General features: G+C 43.5%; 1 protein-coding gene and 1 pseudogene across 1 annotated transcript in view; one reads left to right on the top strand and one right to left on the bottom strand.

The window, feature by feature from the left end:
* Positions 1–17,140, top strand: part of SPMAP2L (sperm microtubule associated protein 2 like) — a 47,968-nt gene that overhangs the window by 19,050 nt on the left and 11,778 nt on the right. The window contains exons 3-5 of the mRNA XM_062198939.1: positions 617–682; positions 10,079–10,207; positions 15,185–15,322. Of these exons, the coding sequence (XP_062054923.1) occupies positions 617–682; positions 10,079–10,207; positions 15,185–15,322 (333 nt within the window). The remainder of the gene's footprint in view (positions 1–616; positions 683–10,078; positions 10,208–15,184; positions 15,323–17,140) is intronic.
* Positions 4,619–5,355, bottom strand: LOC133765162 (protein SET-like; annotated as a pseudogene).

Genomic DNA, 17,140 nt, shown 5'->3' with positions numbered 1-17,140 from the left:
AGAAGGCAGCAGCCAGAACCCATCCGGGTCTCCCATGTGGGTGCAGGGGCCCAAGCACTTGGGCCATCTTCTGCTGCTTTCCCAGGCGCATTAGCAGGGAGCTGGATGGGAAACGGAGCAGACAGGACTGGAACAATCAGGGAAGATTCAAAGGAGCCGAGTGGGGCACAGAGGAGGCTGAGTGGTACCAAAAGTATATTTTGCCTATATCATAGTTTCTGCAAAGCCTGACATTAATTCTGAAATTTGTCTGTAAAATTGGTTCAAATTCAATGCCACCAAGTCATCTACAAATTACTCTAACACACCAATTGAGCTTTGTTTCCCCTCTGAACAAGTGTGTATTTTATTTAGGGCCTTCCATAGACAATATACTCTTTGTTGTTACCTATTTATTATCTTTGCTTTTATTATGTGTTATATTACTGAGTCTAGAAATGAGAAATTGGGGTCTAGAGTAGTTCAGCCTTTTAGCTCTCTTTGAATTGCCTCAAATATAGCATTAGTGGGGCTTTTTTGGGGGGAAGGTTTGTGTACAGATGGGATTTGTTTGAGTAGGAGTCAGCCAATGTCATCATATTCCTTAAGCATATGTTAATCAGCTGGTATCTGTTAGTTTTTTTTCCAGGAAGAGAGTCCAAGATCTTTCTAGGCCTAAGAGACAGTGGGGAATCCCGGACAGGTAAGGCAACTTTATTGGTCTTGTTTGTCACTGCTGCGTCCTCTGTATCAGATGGGTAAGTATTGCTCTTACCTGCTCAGCTACCCTGTATCCCGGGTGCATCGACTCTGCTGGATCCTCTGAACCTATATCGCCAGCTCAGCTGACTCAGCACATGAAGGGCTAATCTTGGTCAGTGGTTCGCAAATTTGTCTGCACTCTGGAATCACCCAGGAAGCTGAGCTACCAATGCTGCCTGCATCCATCCCTGGAAAGCCTGATTTAATCGGCGTGGAGTGCAGCCTGGGCTTTGGGAGTTCCGAGCTCCGCAGATGACTCTCGTGGGCAGACGGGCAAGAGCCGCGTCCCAGGGTACCACACACCACCCTGTAGCTCCGGTCCTGCTGTCCTGTCTCTGCCTCGACAGTGCACACCTGTTCCCTGGGCCTCCTGGGACCCTCAGCGCTTCCGTGCCTGGCGGTAGAACTCTCATGTTCCCTCTTCGGCTCCTGAGACCATTCTATGTTCCTGATCTCCGATTGCTTTCTTTTTTAAAAAATTAGTAGGCTTTATTTTGTATAGCAGTTTTAGGTTCATAGGAACATTGAGCAAAAAGTAACAGGGTGGGTGTTTGGCCTAGCAGCTGCGACACAGGTTGACACCCACATCCCATACCAGAGTCGCTGGGTTCAATGTCCTCCATTTCCCGACTCCATCTTCCTGCTAATGCAGACTGTGGTAGGCAGTGGTGACAGTTCAAATGACCCTCAGGTGGGAGGCCTGGATTGTGGTCCTGGCTCCTGACTTCAGCCCTGGTCCTGCCCTAGCCTTTGCTGGCTTTGGGGGAATGAACCATCAGGAAAGAGTGTTCCATCTCTCTTTGCCTATCAACCACATGAAGAAAAACTTAAAGAGAAACGAAGTACAGAGTTCTCATATTTACTACCCTCTCCCCAGTTTCCCTTATTATTTTTTTAAAGATTTATTTATTTGAAAGTAAGAATTACACACAGAGAGAAGGAGAGGCAGAGAGAGAGAGAGATTGGTCTTCCATCCACTGGTTCACTCCCCAAATGGGCACAACAGCCAGAGCTGCACCGATCTGAAGCCAGGAGCCAGGAGATTCTTCCAGGTCTCCCATGTGGGTGCAGGGGCCCAAGGACTTGGGCCATCTTCTACTGCTATCCCAGGCCATAGCAGAGAACTGGATTGGAAGTGGAGCTGCCAGGACCTGAACCGGCGCCCATATGGGATGCTGGCACTGCAGGCGGCGGCTTTACCTGCTACACCACAGTGCTGGCCCCCTCCCTTATTATTAACATCTTGCATTAGTGTGGTATAATTAATAGTTGATGAGCCAATAGTGAGACATTATTATGATTAAATAAAGCCCATATTCTACATTATGGTCCACTTTTTGTGCATTGTTCTTGGGTTTGGACAGATGCACCGTGTCATACATCCCATACTACAGTATCATAAAGAATAGTTTCACTACCCTGGGAGTGCCCTGGGCTTCACCTGTTCATCTCTTTTCTTCTCCCCTCATGCTCTCAACCCTTCAGCAACCGCTGATCTACTTTCTCTGTGGTTTTGCCTTTTCCAGAGTGTCACAGAGTCACATCGCATAGTCCATCACCTTTTCAGATTGACGTCTTTCGGTTAGTAAATACGCATTTAAGGCTCCTTTGTATCTTTTCATGATTTTTGAAAAAAGATTTATTTGTATTTATTTGAAAGAGAGAGAGAAAGAGATAGAGAGAGAGAGATTCCATCCACTGGTTTACTCCCCAAATGGCCACAGTGGCCAGGGCTGGTCCAGACCAAAGCCAGGAGCCAGGAGCTTCATCCAGGTCTCCCACATGGGCCTGTGGACTTGGGTCATCTTCCACTGCTTTTCTAAGTGCCTTGGCAGGGAGCTGGATTGGAAGTGGAGCAGCTGGGACTCAAACCAGGCGCCACATGGGATGCCAGCTTTGCTGGCTGCAGCTTAACCTGTTACGCCGTAGTACTGGCTCCATCTTTTGAGGATTTGATAACTTACTATATTCTGTTGGTCTGGGTCATAATCTATTGTATAATACACAATAAGCGGGGGGTATTTCTCCTTTCACCTATTGGAGGAAATCTTGGTTGCTTCCAGTATTTGAGTAATATTGCTATAAACATCTGTGTCCAGGTTTTTGTAAAGATACAGGTTTTCAACTTACTTCTGTAAATACTCACGAGTGCAATTGCTGGGTCATATAGTGAGATTGTATTCAGCCCTGTGAGAACCTGCTGAACTGTACCATTTTGCATTCTTACTAGTGATGAAAGAGAGTTCCCACGCTCCATACCCTTGTCAGCATTTGATGTCAGTGTTGTGGATTTTAGCCATTCTCATATGTGTATACTGGTATCTCTTTTGTTTTAATTTGCAATTCCCTAGTGACATGCTGTTGGGCATATTTCATAAGCTTATTTATACTTCTTCCTTGGTGAGGTGTCTATTTTGACCTTTTGCCAAAATTTAAAAATTTTGTTTGTTTGTTTTCTTATTGTTGAATATAAATGTTCCTCTGGAAGTCAGTCCTTTATCAGATACGTGTTTTGCAAATATTGTCTTTTAGTCGGTGGCTTGTCTTTTTATTCTGTTAGCAGTGATTCTCACAGAAAAAAAGTTTTAATTTTAATGAAGTCCAACTTATCAATTTTTTCTTTTATAGAGTATGCTTTTGGTATTTTATCTAAAACCCCTTGCCAAACCTCAAGTCAACTGGATTTTCTCCTATTTCTTTCTTAGAACTCCTAGAAGCTTTAGTTTTGCATTTTAAATGAAGTCTATGATGTATTTTGAGTTAGTTTTTGCGGAAGGTGTGAGATCTGTGTCTAGATCCTCTCCTCCACACCACTTTTTCGCATGTAGGTGTCCAACTGTTCCAACTCTGTTTGTGGAAAAGATGATCCTTTCTCAACTGGATGGACTTCATTGCTTTGCCTGTATTTGCATGGATCTATTTCTAGCATCTATATTCTGTCCCATGGATCTGTTTGTTCTTTCACCAATACCACACTGTCTTAATTTCTGTAGTTTCATAGTTAAGTCCTGAAGTTAATTAGTGTTGGTCCAGACTTCTTTCTTTTTCAACATTTTATTGACTATTTGAGATCTTGTCTTTCTATATAAATTTTAGAATCAGTATATTGATATCCATGAACTAAATTTTTATTGGTATTACACTGAAAATATAAACCAACCTGGTAAGAACTGATGTCTTAATATTTTTTTTTCATTAGGAGAGAATTTTATTTTTAGAAGTGTAATCTTAGACTGCAAGGATGTCCGTTAAACATCACAAGTAAACATGCCCAAGGAGAAGCCATGTTGTCAAAACGCCCACTTAACCCCCAAACATCTCAAACCCACCCTTTGCTGACCTTCTATAACCCCATTTTTTAAAGTTTTTTTTCTTTTTTTAAACAAGAGAGTAGACAGATACATGTTGGTAAATGCTAACTGCCTGTATTCACATAGAGACCCAGTGTAATCTCTGAGCCCAATGTACAGAGAAAGGAGGAGAAAAGCTAGAATTCTCTGCACTACTACACAGTGGCCTGGCACCCTCCAGCTTTCAGCAGAGCCAGGAGCAGGAGGGTTTCTTTTTCCTGCAGAGCACGGTGGTGTTGATTCCATACAGTTTTTGTCAAGACAAAAGGAATGAAAATGAATTTGGAACAGAAAGGGGTAGAGATTCCTTTCCTATTGTATTCTGCTTCAAGTATTTTTCCCACAATAAGGTGAGAACCATGGTGTAGAGAAGAGAGACCTCAAAAACAGGGAGACTGAGCACAAGAGGGAAAAAAATAAAAAGAAGACGGCAACTTGCTCCCAGGGACTGGAGAAAATTAAAAAAAAACGTTGGAATCCATCAGTGTTTTCTATTAGTCATCTTCTCCTTCATCCTCCTCTCCTTCTCATTCATCATCTTCTTCTTCTGCTTCCCCTTCTTCATCATCCACATCAGGAACCAAGTAGTACTGTAATGGATTCGGACAGATATCATCCTTGATGACCTCTCCTAGCCCATCTGCACCTGCATTAGAATGGTCAGTAAGCCAGGTGAAGCAGCTCTCTGGATCCTCCTGCTGCCTCTTCCTGCTGGCTTTGTTCTGCCTTTGACTTGAACGTTTCATCACATCCTTTCCAGATTTCCATCTGATTTCAGTGGACTTTGAAGATGGATCACCACTCTCGTTCAGATGAAATTCTTTAGAGAGCTCTTTATTTTCGAAGTAAGGATTTTCATCAAAATAAAGATCTATTCTGTAACCTGATTTAATATCTTCAAATTCTGTCACTTCAACTCTGGTCAGATAATGCAGCACCTTTTTATCCTCCTCCCCAAGCAGTGGTTGACAAACATTGTTACCCAAAATTTTGGGATTTTGGCAATCAGTTCTAACCTCTTCTGAAAAAATGGTTGGCGGAGTTTGTTATATTTCTGTTCTACTTTCAAAATCCCCTCACTGGACTGTTCATTAAGTCTGTCTATTTCATTTTGTACTTCATCAATATGTTCAATTGCTTCTTGTTGTTCTTTTTTTCCCGTTGACAAATCCTGAGAGGCCAATGTTTCTGCCAGTTTTGGGCCAGGAGCTGCTCTCAGCTTCTTCGTTTGAGGAGGGAGTGAAGATGGGCGTTTGGGGGCCATGGTTCCAGGAAACTGAGCCCCAACACCAGGCAGGAGGAAGCTCTGAGAACTCGTCTTAATTTTGAGTATCCATGAACATGGGATACCTCTCCATTTATTTGGATCTTCTTTGATTCCATTTATCTGAGTTTTACAGTTTTTCTTGTGTTAATCTTATACATATTTTATTAAATTTATACATATATTTTTGGTGTTGTAAATATTGTAAATTTTGTAAATATGTTTTTAATTTCAAATTCCAATTATTTATCATTAGTATATCAGAAATAAATAAACTTATATATTTAAAATTTTATTTATTTTCTCTATTAGAGAGATTAGGGGGTGGAGAGAGAGATATATATATCTCCCATCCACTGGTTTACTCTATGTACCCACATGGTTGGATCTGGGCCAGATCAAAGCCAGGAACTGAATCTGGGCCTCCCAAATGGCTGGCAAGGACCCAAGCCATCTTCTGCTGCTTTCCCACCTGCATTAACAGAGAGCTGGATCAGAAGTGGAGCACCTGAGACTTGAACTGGTGCTCATATGGGATGCAGACATCACAGGTGATGGTTTAATCCGCTGTGCCACAACACTAGCCCCAGGAATCATCAGTATTTAATAATAATTGAACAAATCAAGGAGGGTGGAACTCTGGTGCATAGCATTAAGTTGTGAAAATGATGCTACCTGAAGCCAGGGCAGTGGTGAAGTGGGTAAAGCTGCTTCCTGAGATGCAGGCATTCCATATTGGTGCCAGTTTGAGTTCTAGCTACTCCACTTCATATCCAGCTGCCTGCTAGTGTGCCTGGGAGAGCAGCAAAGGATAGCCCAAGTCCTTGGGCCCCTGCATCCGTGTGGAGACCAGAGGAAGCCCCTGGCTCCTGGCTCCTGGCTCCTGGCTCCTGGCTTTGGCCTGGCACAGCCCAACTGTTGCAGCCATTTGGGGAGTCAACCAGTGGATGAAATATTCTCTCTCTCTCTCTCTTTCTGTCTTTTCCCCCTCCCCCTTCCTCTCTTTCTCTGTGACTCTGCTTTCCAAGTAAATAAAATTAATCTTAAAGAAAGTGATGCTATCTTTTAAAAAAGATTTATTTATTTATTTGAAAGAAGCAGAGAGAGAGAGAGGGAAGTCTTCCATCTAGTGGTTCGCTCCCCAAATGGCCTCAGTGCCCAGAGCTGGACTGATCCGAAGCTAGGAGCCTAAAGCTTCTTCTGGGTCTCTGTGCAGGGGCCCACAGTCTTGGGCCATCTTCCGCTGCTTTCCCAGGCACATTAGCAGGGAGCTGGATCAGCAGTGGAGCAGCTGGGACTTAAACCAGCGCCCATATGGGATGCCTGTACTGCAGGCGGCAGCTTTACCCACTATGTCACAGTGCCAGCCCCAGGTGCTATCTAAAGAAACAAACAAACAAAAAAATAGAGAATTAGGAGACAGGCTCTCAGAAGCCGAGGTGGGGGTGGCCCGGGACACCTGCATCCCACATCGTAGTGCCTGATTTTGAGTCCTGGCTCCACTCCTTCTTCCAACTTCTTGCTAATGTTTCCCCTGGGAGGCAGCAAAGTAATCACTCAAATAGTGAGGCCCCTGCCACCTACAAGGACAACCTGGATGGCTTTACCTGGCTATCCCCAGCTGTTGCACAGGCATTTAGGAAATGGACCAGCAAGTAACAGATCTCTGTATTTCTCTGTGTCTCTTTGCCTTTCAAATAAATATTCAGTTTAAAAACTGCAAAAACAGAAAAATATTAAAAGGAAAGTGGATCCTTTGAGGAAACATTCAAAGGTGCTATGGTTGGCCAGATGGGCAAAGAAAGATTGAAGACTGATTTCTGCTTCCAAGCAAACAAAGTGTTTTAAAGAGATGACAGCTAAGTAAGCATTTTTTAGATGAGAAGAGAGTATAAGAATTTTGGAGGAGGGAAGCCCTGAAATGGGATGATGAAAGCTGTTGTGGGTTTTGACTCGTGGGATCTGAAAGAGACTAGAGATTTAGCTGTTCAGAGCAGGGTGGACTGAACACTGAACTCACAAGAGTCCTGGTTCCATTGTTCTAGAATTCTCTGGACCACTGTGACTGTGTCAGACTCTTATGTTTCATGGATTCTCCAAACAGGTATAGTATGGATAAGATTCCTACACTCTGTGGTCAAGCCCTATATATGGATTGTTGAAGGTTAAATTTATATGTCCTTGGTGCTGGCGCTGTGGTGTAGTGGGCTAAGCCTCTGCCTGTGGCACTGGCATCTCATATGGGTGCCAGTTCGTGTCCTGGCTGCTCAACTTCTGATCCAGCTCTCTCTGCTCATGGCCTGAGAAAGCAGTGGAAGATGGCCCAAGTGCCTGGCTCCTGCACCCACATGGGAGAACTAGGAAAAGCTTCTGGCTCCTAACTTTAGATTGGCTCAACTCCCATCATTTTGGCCATGTATGGAGTGAACCAGCAGATGGAAAACCTTTCTCTCTGTCCCTCCCTCTCTCTGTAACTTCATCTCTCAAATAAATAAATAAAATCTTAAAAAAAATTTATATGTCCTTGGTATTGCTACCAATATAACTGCTACACATAGATGTTTTTAAAATAAATTTTTAAGTCATTTGGGGAGAGAAAGAGGGAAATTCCATCTGCTGATTCAATTCCCAGATGCCCATTGGCTAGGATGGGGCCAGGCCAAAGCCAGGAGCCAGCACTCAATCCAGGTCTCCCATGTGGGTGGCGGGGGTCCAATTACTTGAACCATCTTTGCTGCCTCCTGGGATGCACATGAGCTGATGCTGCCAAAGGAACCACTGAGTTACAGCCAGCCCATACACATTATCTGGAATACAGAGCAAAGCTGAGACTCAAACCCAGATACTCCGATATGGAACATGGGTACCCAAGCAATGAATTAAGCTAAGCCAAATTCCCACCACTCCAGTTGTCTTTTTTAATATTTATTTTATTTATTTGAAAGAGTTACAGATAAAGGGAGAGAGAGAGAGGTCTTCTATCCTCTGGTTCACTCCCCAAATGACTGCAATGGCTGGAGCTGTGCCAATCCAAAGCCAGGAACCAGGAGCTTCCTCTGGGTCTCCCACTTAGGTGCAGGGGCCCAAGCACTTGGGCCATCTTCCACTGCTTTCCTAGGTCATAGCAGAGAGCTGGATTGGAAGAGGAGCAGCAGGGACTTGAACCAGTGCTCATATGGGATGCTGGTGCTGCGTGACTGGGCTTTAACCTGCTGCTCCACAGTGCTGGCCCCTCTAATTGTCTTTTGATTTTCCAGTTTTCTTCTTTTTTAACCTTTAAGTTATGTTTTAAAAATAAACATCTTATTTTTCCACAAACTTTTAAAAATCATTTATTTATTTGAAAGACAAAATAAGAGAGAGAGATAGAGAAAGAGAGAGACTTTAATCTGCTGGTTCACTCTGCAAATGGCCACAATGGCCGGGGCTGGGCCAGGCTGAAGGCAGGAGCCCAGAACTCCATCCAGGTCTCCCACGTGGGTGGCAGGGACCCAGGGGACTTGGGCCATCATCTGCTGCCTTCTCAGGTGCATCAGCAGGGAGCTGGATCGCAAGTGGAGCAGCTGGGACTTGAACCGGTGCCCATGTGGGGTGCCGGCACTGCAGGTAGTGGCTTAACTCTCTGCACACATAATGCTGGCATTAAAGTAATATTTTTATACATAAAAAAATCTGAATTATTTCTAATAATGCTTCTGGCTGATGTTCACAGAGCACAGACAGAAAGATGACATCAAAAACTACAAGTGAACGTGACAGAAAGAAGACCCAGGGCTTTCAAAGGGTTGGGGCAATGCGTTGGCAGACGTGGTTCTGTGCCATGTGGGGTTGGCAGACGTGGTCCTGTGCGGCGTGGGGTTGGCAGACGTGGTCCTGTGCCGTGTGGGGTTGGCAGACGTGGTCCTGTGCGGCGTGGGGTTGGCAGACGTGGTCCTGTGCGGCGTGGGGTTGGCAGACATGATTCTGTGCCGTGTGCTGTTGGCAGACGTGGTTCTGTGCCGTGTGGGCTGACAGACGTGGTTCTGTGCGGTGTGAGGTTACCGGACACCTCCCAGGGCTGCCTCCTGTCCTTCTCACTCATTCCCATGGTGTCACTTAACCACTTCTGGGTGTGATTGCTTCCGCTCAAACTCACCCAGCTCAAGACTTGGCCAATCCCACTTTCCATTGGGACCCCAACACAGGATGGGCCTTGTTTCTGGCCACCCGTGCCTTCTGCTTTCTCCCGGGAAGTCTTTCCAGGTTAGTCCAGCGCTGATTCTTGTTCCTGTCCACACCTTGCCCAGTAGTCCTATGTATTTCACAGACTTTGAGACATCTGCTTTCCTAGGCCATAGCAGAGAGCTGGATCGGAAGTGGAGCAGCTGGGTCCCGAACCAGAGCCCATATGGAATGCCGGCACTGCAGGAGGCAGCTTCACCCCCACGCCACAGCACTGGCTCCCAGCATACACTGTTAATTATGCGATGGCAAAAACAGAACAATCCTGTCTCTAATAGGTTCAGCTTGGTCACCATATTTTAATATAGCGGATAAAAACAGTTTGCTTTTGTTCTTATTTTAACTGACATTCTTCATTCATTTCTGATGCCTGGAAATTGTGAAATTCTGTGATACAGTCTGGAAACAAAATCGATATAGAAGCTGTTAAGAGTCATTTCTAAGATGTGTATGAGCACCTCAGCTAATTACTTGCCATTTTCTTTGTATTTTCTTTTAACAGAAAACTGTTTTGGGGAAACCAGGATCCTATTCGCCCTGTTCCCATCAGTGCTTTGAAAGCTCAGTTCACCCAAAGGCTCGAGGACCTTGCTCAACCCAAGAGAGTGTCTGACCAGTATATGCCTAACAGGTTTGTGCTTGTGTTGTCGGGTTACTTCAGCAGGAGTGTTTCGGGAAGTATGAACATAGAACCAAGTCCTTCTGCAGTAAAAAAAAAAAAAAATCTATTGAGGATTAGGGATTCTATGTCTTCTTTCAACCTGATGCTATGGTAAAACTCTTTCAGATTTATGTATTTGAAAGGTCAAGTTATGGAGAGAGAATGAAAGAAAGATCTTCTGTCTCCTGGTTCCCTCTGCAAATGGCCACAACAGCCAGGACTGGGCCAAGCTGAAGCCAGGAGCTCCATCTGCGCCTCCCATGTGGGTGGTAGGCATTCAAGTTCTTGAGTCATCATCTCCTGCTTCCTAGGCACGTTACCAGGGAGCTGGATCAGAGGCAGAGTAGCCAGGACCCAAACTGGCACTCATATGGGATGTGGGCGTCCCAAGTGGCAGCTTAACCTGCTACACCTGCTGCACCTGCCACCCACTTGGTAAATCTTTTCCAGTGCAAGATCTACTATGTCGCATTTGTAAACTTGTGTTATACTTTGGATGATGAAGAATTTGGCTTTTTACTTTATTTTTAAAAGTATTTATTTATTTATGAGAGAGAGAGAGAGACAGAGACAGAGAGAGAGAGGAGAGAGAGAGAGAGGAGAGAGAGAAAGAGCAAGAAAACCCATCTGCCCAGGCTAAAGGCAGGAGCTCCATGTGGGTCTGCCAAGTGGGTAGCAGGGACTCACATCCTTGGATCTGTCATCTGCCGTGTTCCAGGTGCATTAGCACAGAGCTAGATCAGAAGTGGAGTAGCTGCTACTCAAACCAGAGCTCCAGTGTGACATGTGGGTGTCCCAAGCTGCAGCTCTACATGCTATGCCACAAGGCCTGCCCCAGCATCTTCACCAGCATCTTAACCACCCCCCAGGCCAGGCACTTACTACAAGGCACGGAGTATTTGCAATCTGATAGAAGCGTAGGTTTGTCTGTTTCTCCTTTCAGCTCTATCAGTTTTCATTTTATGTACTTTGAAGTTCTGTCTTCAGATGTGTGCATGTTTAGAATCATGTCCTCTTGATGCACTGATTCTTCTATTGTTATAAAATTTATTTTCTTTACTTTCACTTAAAATATGTTTTGCTCAGAAATCTACCGTGTCAGGGGTTAATATAATTATGCCAGCTTTTTTTCATTAGTTAGCATAACATATTTTTTCATCCTTTTATGTTTAACCTATTTGTGTATTTATATTAAAAGTGAATTTTTTAGGCAGCATATGGTCAGACCTTGGCTTTACCCAATCTGATAATCTTTGTCTTTTAAGTGAGGTGTTTAGATCATTTATATCTAATTTGATTATTGATACACTGAGGTTTAAAGCTACTATTTTGCAATTTGCTTTCTGTTTATTCCATCAAGGTTTTGTTCCCTTTTCTCTATTTTGTTGCTTTCTTTTGGATTGACTGGTGCTCTTTATAAACCCATTTTAATCTGCTTTGTTGGCTAATGGTTACTTTAGGATTTACAGTGTACATTTTTAACTTGTCACAATCTGTCTTCAAGTAATTTGATACCAGTTCCTGTATAGTGTAAAAGCCTAGTAATTCCATATTTCCATTTTTCCACTTGGCCTTTGTCCTATTGTGATAGTACACTTTACTTCTAAATATATCATAAACCCCACAATATACTGCTATTTTTAAAGTCAATATTATTTTATAAAGATTTACTTGCTTGTTTGAAAGGCAGAGTAACTGAGAGAGAGGGAGATATAGAAAAAGGGATCTTCTAGGGGTCAGTGCTGTGGCATAGTGGGTTAAGCCATCTCCTGCATTGCCAATATCCCATATGGGTTTGGGTTCAAGACCTGGCTGCTCCACCTCCAATCCAGCTCCCTGCCAGTGCACCTGGGAAAGCAGCAGAAGATGGCCCAAGCTGACCTGGATCTGAAGCAGAGCAGCTGGGACTCGACGGGTGCTTAGACATGGGATGCAAGTGTAGCAGGTGCAGCTTAACCTGGTGCACCATAGCACTGGTCCCTCCATTGTTTCTGCTGAGACACTAACTATTAACCTTTTCTTTGTTTCTTTGTATGTAGCATGTTTTTTTGTCTATGGTGCTGTGATGTTTTTCTTTGGTTTTAAAAAATTTAGTATGATCTCCTTGATTTTTTATTCATGTTTCTTCTATGTGGGGCTCATTTAACTTTGTAGTTCTCCAAATTTATGATTTTCATCCATTTTGGAAAATTTCAGCCATTATTTCTTCAGATATTTTTGCTACTTGTCCATCTTTTTTTTTTTTTTTAACTTTTATTTAATGAATATAAATTTCCAAAGTACAGCTTATGGGTTACGATGGCTTCCCCCCTCCCGTAACTTCCCTCCCGCCCGCAACCCTCCCCTCTCCCGCTCCCTCTCCCCTTCCATTCATGTAAGGATTCATTTTCAATTCTCTTTGTACACAGAAGATCAGCTTAGTATATATTGGGTAAAGTTTTCAACATTTTGCCCATATAGCAATACAAAGTGAAAAAAACTACCATTGGATTACTAATTATAGCATTAAATAACAATGTACAGCTACTTGTCCATCTTTTGTGTTAGACACTTGAAGTTGTCCCAGATCACTGAATCTGTCCCTTCTCTCTCTCTCTCTCTCTCTCTCTCTCTCTCTCTTTTATTTCTCTCTCTTGTCTTTGCTAATCTTTTGCCCCAAATCCTACTCATCCCACCCAGGGTATTTTTCTTCTCATGTATTATTATTTTCTTCTCAAGTTCAATTTGGTATTTTTATATCATTTACATGTTTCTACTTTACATGCTCTGTTTTTTTTGTCTACGTTCTTGAACATTTGGGAGATAGTTACAATAGTTGTTTTAACATTCTTGCCTACTAATCTGATAACATGTCATCCCTGTGTCTGTTTCTAATGATTGGTTTTTCTCACCATAGACCATAATTTACTGGTTCTTTGCATAGCTGGTAATTTTTGATTGGGTACCAATCATTGTAAATCTTACCTGACTGGATTAGATTGTGTTCTTGCAAACATTCCCAGGCTTTCTTCTGGGACATAGTTGTATTATTTCACAGCAGTTAGGTCCTTTGAAGCTTTCTTTAAATAATAAAGAAGCTCTGTTGACATTAATTCACTTACCATACAATTTACTCACTTAAATTTGTATAACTCAGTGTTTTCTAATATATTCATAGACTTATGTGACCACCACCAAGATCTAATTTTAGACCACATTGTCTGCCTTAAAAGAAACACTGAGTTCATCAATATGCAGTCCCAATCCTCCTCCCACTCCCACAAACACTAAGCAACCATTGATCCACTTTCTATCTCTACCAATTTGCTTGTTCTGGGCTTTTTGTATGAAAGGACCCACATACCATATTGGCCTGTGACGGGCTGCTTTTATGTCGCACAGTGTTACAAGGTTTGTCTGACTTGGAGCTTGCATCAGCACTTCGTCCTTTATAATGACTGACTAATATTTCATTGTATGGCTTTGCCACATTTTATTCAACCATTCAAAAAACAGGTGCCTGGTAGCAGGGACTGAGTGGTCACAAGCAAGGAACACACAGGCTTAAACACAGAGGAGGACTTATAGCACGACCAGCAGCTAGAGGTGCGGGCCAAGAGACAGGAATCCCCACCTGTGGGTTCCTAAAGGAATCCTCCTAAAGGGAAATCCTTTGGAAAAGGATCAGAAGTGGGACTGTGGTCTGAATTAAGACCAGATCTGAAATAGAGCCAGTTCCCTTTTCACTGATGACGTAATATAGTTTGATTAAGGGAATATTGAGGCTCAGGATAACATGAAGAACATTATTATTTATCCTAAATAAAATTCTTTTTTTTTCTCTCCTTTATTTATTTATTTATTTTTATTTGACAGGCGGAGTTATAGACAGTGAGAGAGAGAGACAGAAAGGTCTTCCTTTCATTGGTTCACCCCGCAAATGGTCAGCGCTGCATTGATCCAAAGCCAGGAGCCAGGTGCTTCCTCCTGGTCTCCCGTGCGGGTGCAGGGCCCAAGCACTTGGGCCATCCTCCACTGCCTTCCCGGGCCACAGCAGAGAGCTGGACTGGAAGAGGAGCAACCGGGACTAGAACCCGGTGCCCATATGGGCTGCTGGCGCCACAGGCAGAGGATTAGCCAAGTGAGCCACAGTGCCGGCCCCCTAAATAAAATTCTAGTTAACAAACCCAAATAATGATGAAATAATCTCTGCACCACGATTAAGGAGAATTTATTCCTAAACTCAGAATTCATTACATAAAGTGAAGTGTTAATGTCATTGATCCTATTAACTACAAATATATTTAAAATTTTAAATTATTTATGTAGATGCTAAAGAAAGTATTTAGTTATAAAATCAGCAAGTTTTCTCTCTTTTCTAAATATTTTATTTTATTTATTTGATACACAATTACAGCAAGGGAGGAGGCACAGATAGAGATCTTCCATCTGCTGGTTCACTCCCCAGATGACCACAACAGCCCGGGCTGGGCCAGGCAAAAGCCAAGAGCCAAAAGCCTGGTCTCCCATGTTGGTACAGGGGCCCAAACACTTGGGTCATCTCCCACTGTTTCCCAGGCACATTAGCAGGGAGCTGGATTGGAAGTGGAGCAGCTGGGACTCGAACCAATGCTCATCGAGGCTGCTGGTGTCACAGGCGGTAGCTTAACCCACTGTGGCACAGTGCCAGCCCCACAGATTTTTTCCCTTTCCATCAGACTATCTTTGGGTCTATTTAGAAGATACAATTTATTTATTGCAGGCAGTGATCTATTTTGAATAGGATTATAAGAAGTTGACTAAAATGTGATGTCTGCTATCATTTATAAATCAGTTCATTTCTCTCCGTGTGAAAATAGTTCAGCTGTCATACCTGCTCCCCTCGGCCTGCAGATCAGTATTGGAAATGCTGTGATAATTTGAACTTATGCTCATTTCACTCTCGCTTTCTTCTTTTGTTACTGGCAGGGATCAATATTACTACAGCTGTGGCAGAGCGTCTGTGATTTGGAAGATCCCTCCTCCTGCCTTGTTTACCCAGCCGTCCAAAAGGATCCTGAGGCTGGCCCAGCCCAACAGGTTCAAAATACAGTATCTGCTAGACAGGTATAGTGTCCTGGGACTCTGCAGAAGCCCGAGTCTCTTGGTTAAGAGCTGAAGTGTCAGCATCCTAACCTTAGTAACTGCAATTTCGTGAGCTGAAAGTCTGCTTGCTTTCCACAGCGTCAGGGTAAAACACAAAATATTTGCAGCACTCTTGGGTGATCAGAAATGCATCATCAATAATCACATTTAACTCAAGCTGTGGTGAAGCTAAAATTCACACCAACCCTTGCCATTATCTGCCGATTGAAAGTGTTGTACCTGAGGGAGTGCAAACAAAGGAGCTCCACGCATTGATAACATTTGATGGTCCTTTATTGCCGGCGGTGGAGAGTGGGCTCATGCCCTAAAGAACTCTAGACCCTGAAGCCCAAAGCAACAGGGTTTATAAAGGCAAAAACCACAAAATCTGGAGGGGAATTCATGGTTTCTAGGATCAGGGGGGAATACATGGTTACTGGGGTCAAGCTGACCTAAAACCTATGGGAAACTAGTATCAATTATAATCTTGACAATACCAGTTACAATCTTAACAATTCCAATTATAATCTTGACATTAATCCAGGTGTAGCTTATCCACTTCCAAGCTTGAGCGATCATGCTGGGGGTTTCTATGCTCTGCCAAGTGTGATGTAGTGGACTGCTATTGTTCAACTGTTTTAGATCATAGTTTCAGACCAGAGCCTTACGGTGTGGGGGGGGGGCACCTTCCCAGAATGGAGTCTCAAGTGCTCCAAAATGGAGTGCCTACTGTCAAGGTGTTACTTCAAAAGGAAATAGGCGAATGACGTGGCAGGTGTTTGTAATTTGTAGAACTTGATGTTCTTTAATGCCTGGGGCTTTGCAGCGCTCTTCCCTTTGCACCGAATGCTGAGTTTCTCCTTGTCTTCAAAGGACTGCTTAGGTGGCAACTCCCCCTTTGAGGCAAGAGCTTGATGTGGTTACTGGGAAAGCTAATCACTGTTGGTTTGCACTACTGGATATGTACAATGACCAAATGGGGAATCAATAATACTGCATTCGTTTTTTTTTTTTTTAAAGATTTATTCACTTATTTGAAAAACGGACATTCTCTCTCTCTCTCTCTCAAACACACACACAGAGTTAAGTATGTCTTCCATCTGCTAGTTCATTCTCCAAATGGTCTCAATGCCTGTTCCAGTCCAAGCTGTAGCCAGGAGCTCCATCTGGGTCTCCCTCGTGGGTGGTGGGGCCCAAGCACTCAGACCGTCACCTGCCGCTTTCCCGGCACATTTGCAGGGAGCTGGATATGAAGCGGAGCAGCCAGGACTCAAAGCAGCACTCTGATATGAGATACTGGCTTTGCAGGCTATGGCTTAACCTGATGCGCCATACCACTGGCTCCTGCATTCTACTTTAATCAGCTCATACCAGGGGGATGGGTCCAGTATGGATGGTGTAGCTTAAGAAACGGACAGTAAATTTGAGGCTTTTCAGAAGGAGATAAATAAAATGCTGTGACTTCTGGAATCTGTGTCATACAGGAAATTGTTAAGAGAAGGGATATGTTTAGCATAGAAATGAGACCAAGAAAGCAGCGACAGCTGTGTGCGAATGTTTAGAGAGTTGGCATCTGAAAGAAGAAAGAGATGTTATCTTGATCCTAGACCTAGAAGTAGAACAAGGCATTTAAGGGGCAGCAGATGTCCCCTTGAAAATAGGACAATTTCCTGACCAGCCATCCAGGAATGGATGGGACTGTGTGGGAAAGAGGAGCCCCATCTCCACCCCAAACTCTGAAAGTTTTCAAGCGCAGCTGGAAAGGTGACTTTACATGGATTTTGGGAAAGGGTTCCTGCA

Source organism: Lepus europaeus, chromosome 8 (genome assembly GCF_033115175.1).
Source record: "Lepus europaeus isolate LE1 chromosome 8, mLepTim1.pri, whole genome shotgun sequence".
Classification (NCBI taxonomy): Eukaryota; Metazoa; Chordata; class Mammalia; order Lagomorpha; family Leporidae; genus Lepus; species Lepus europaeus.
The sequence above is the reverse complement of the archived record's forward strand: the minus strand, read 5'-3'. Positions and strand labels throughout refer to the sequence as shown.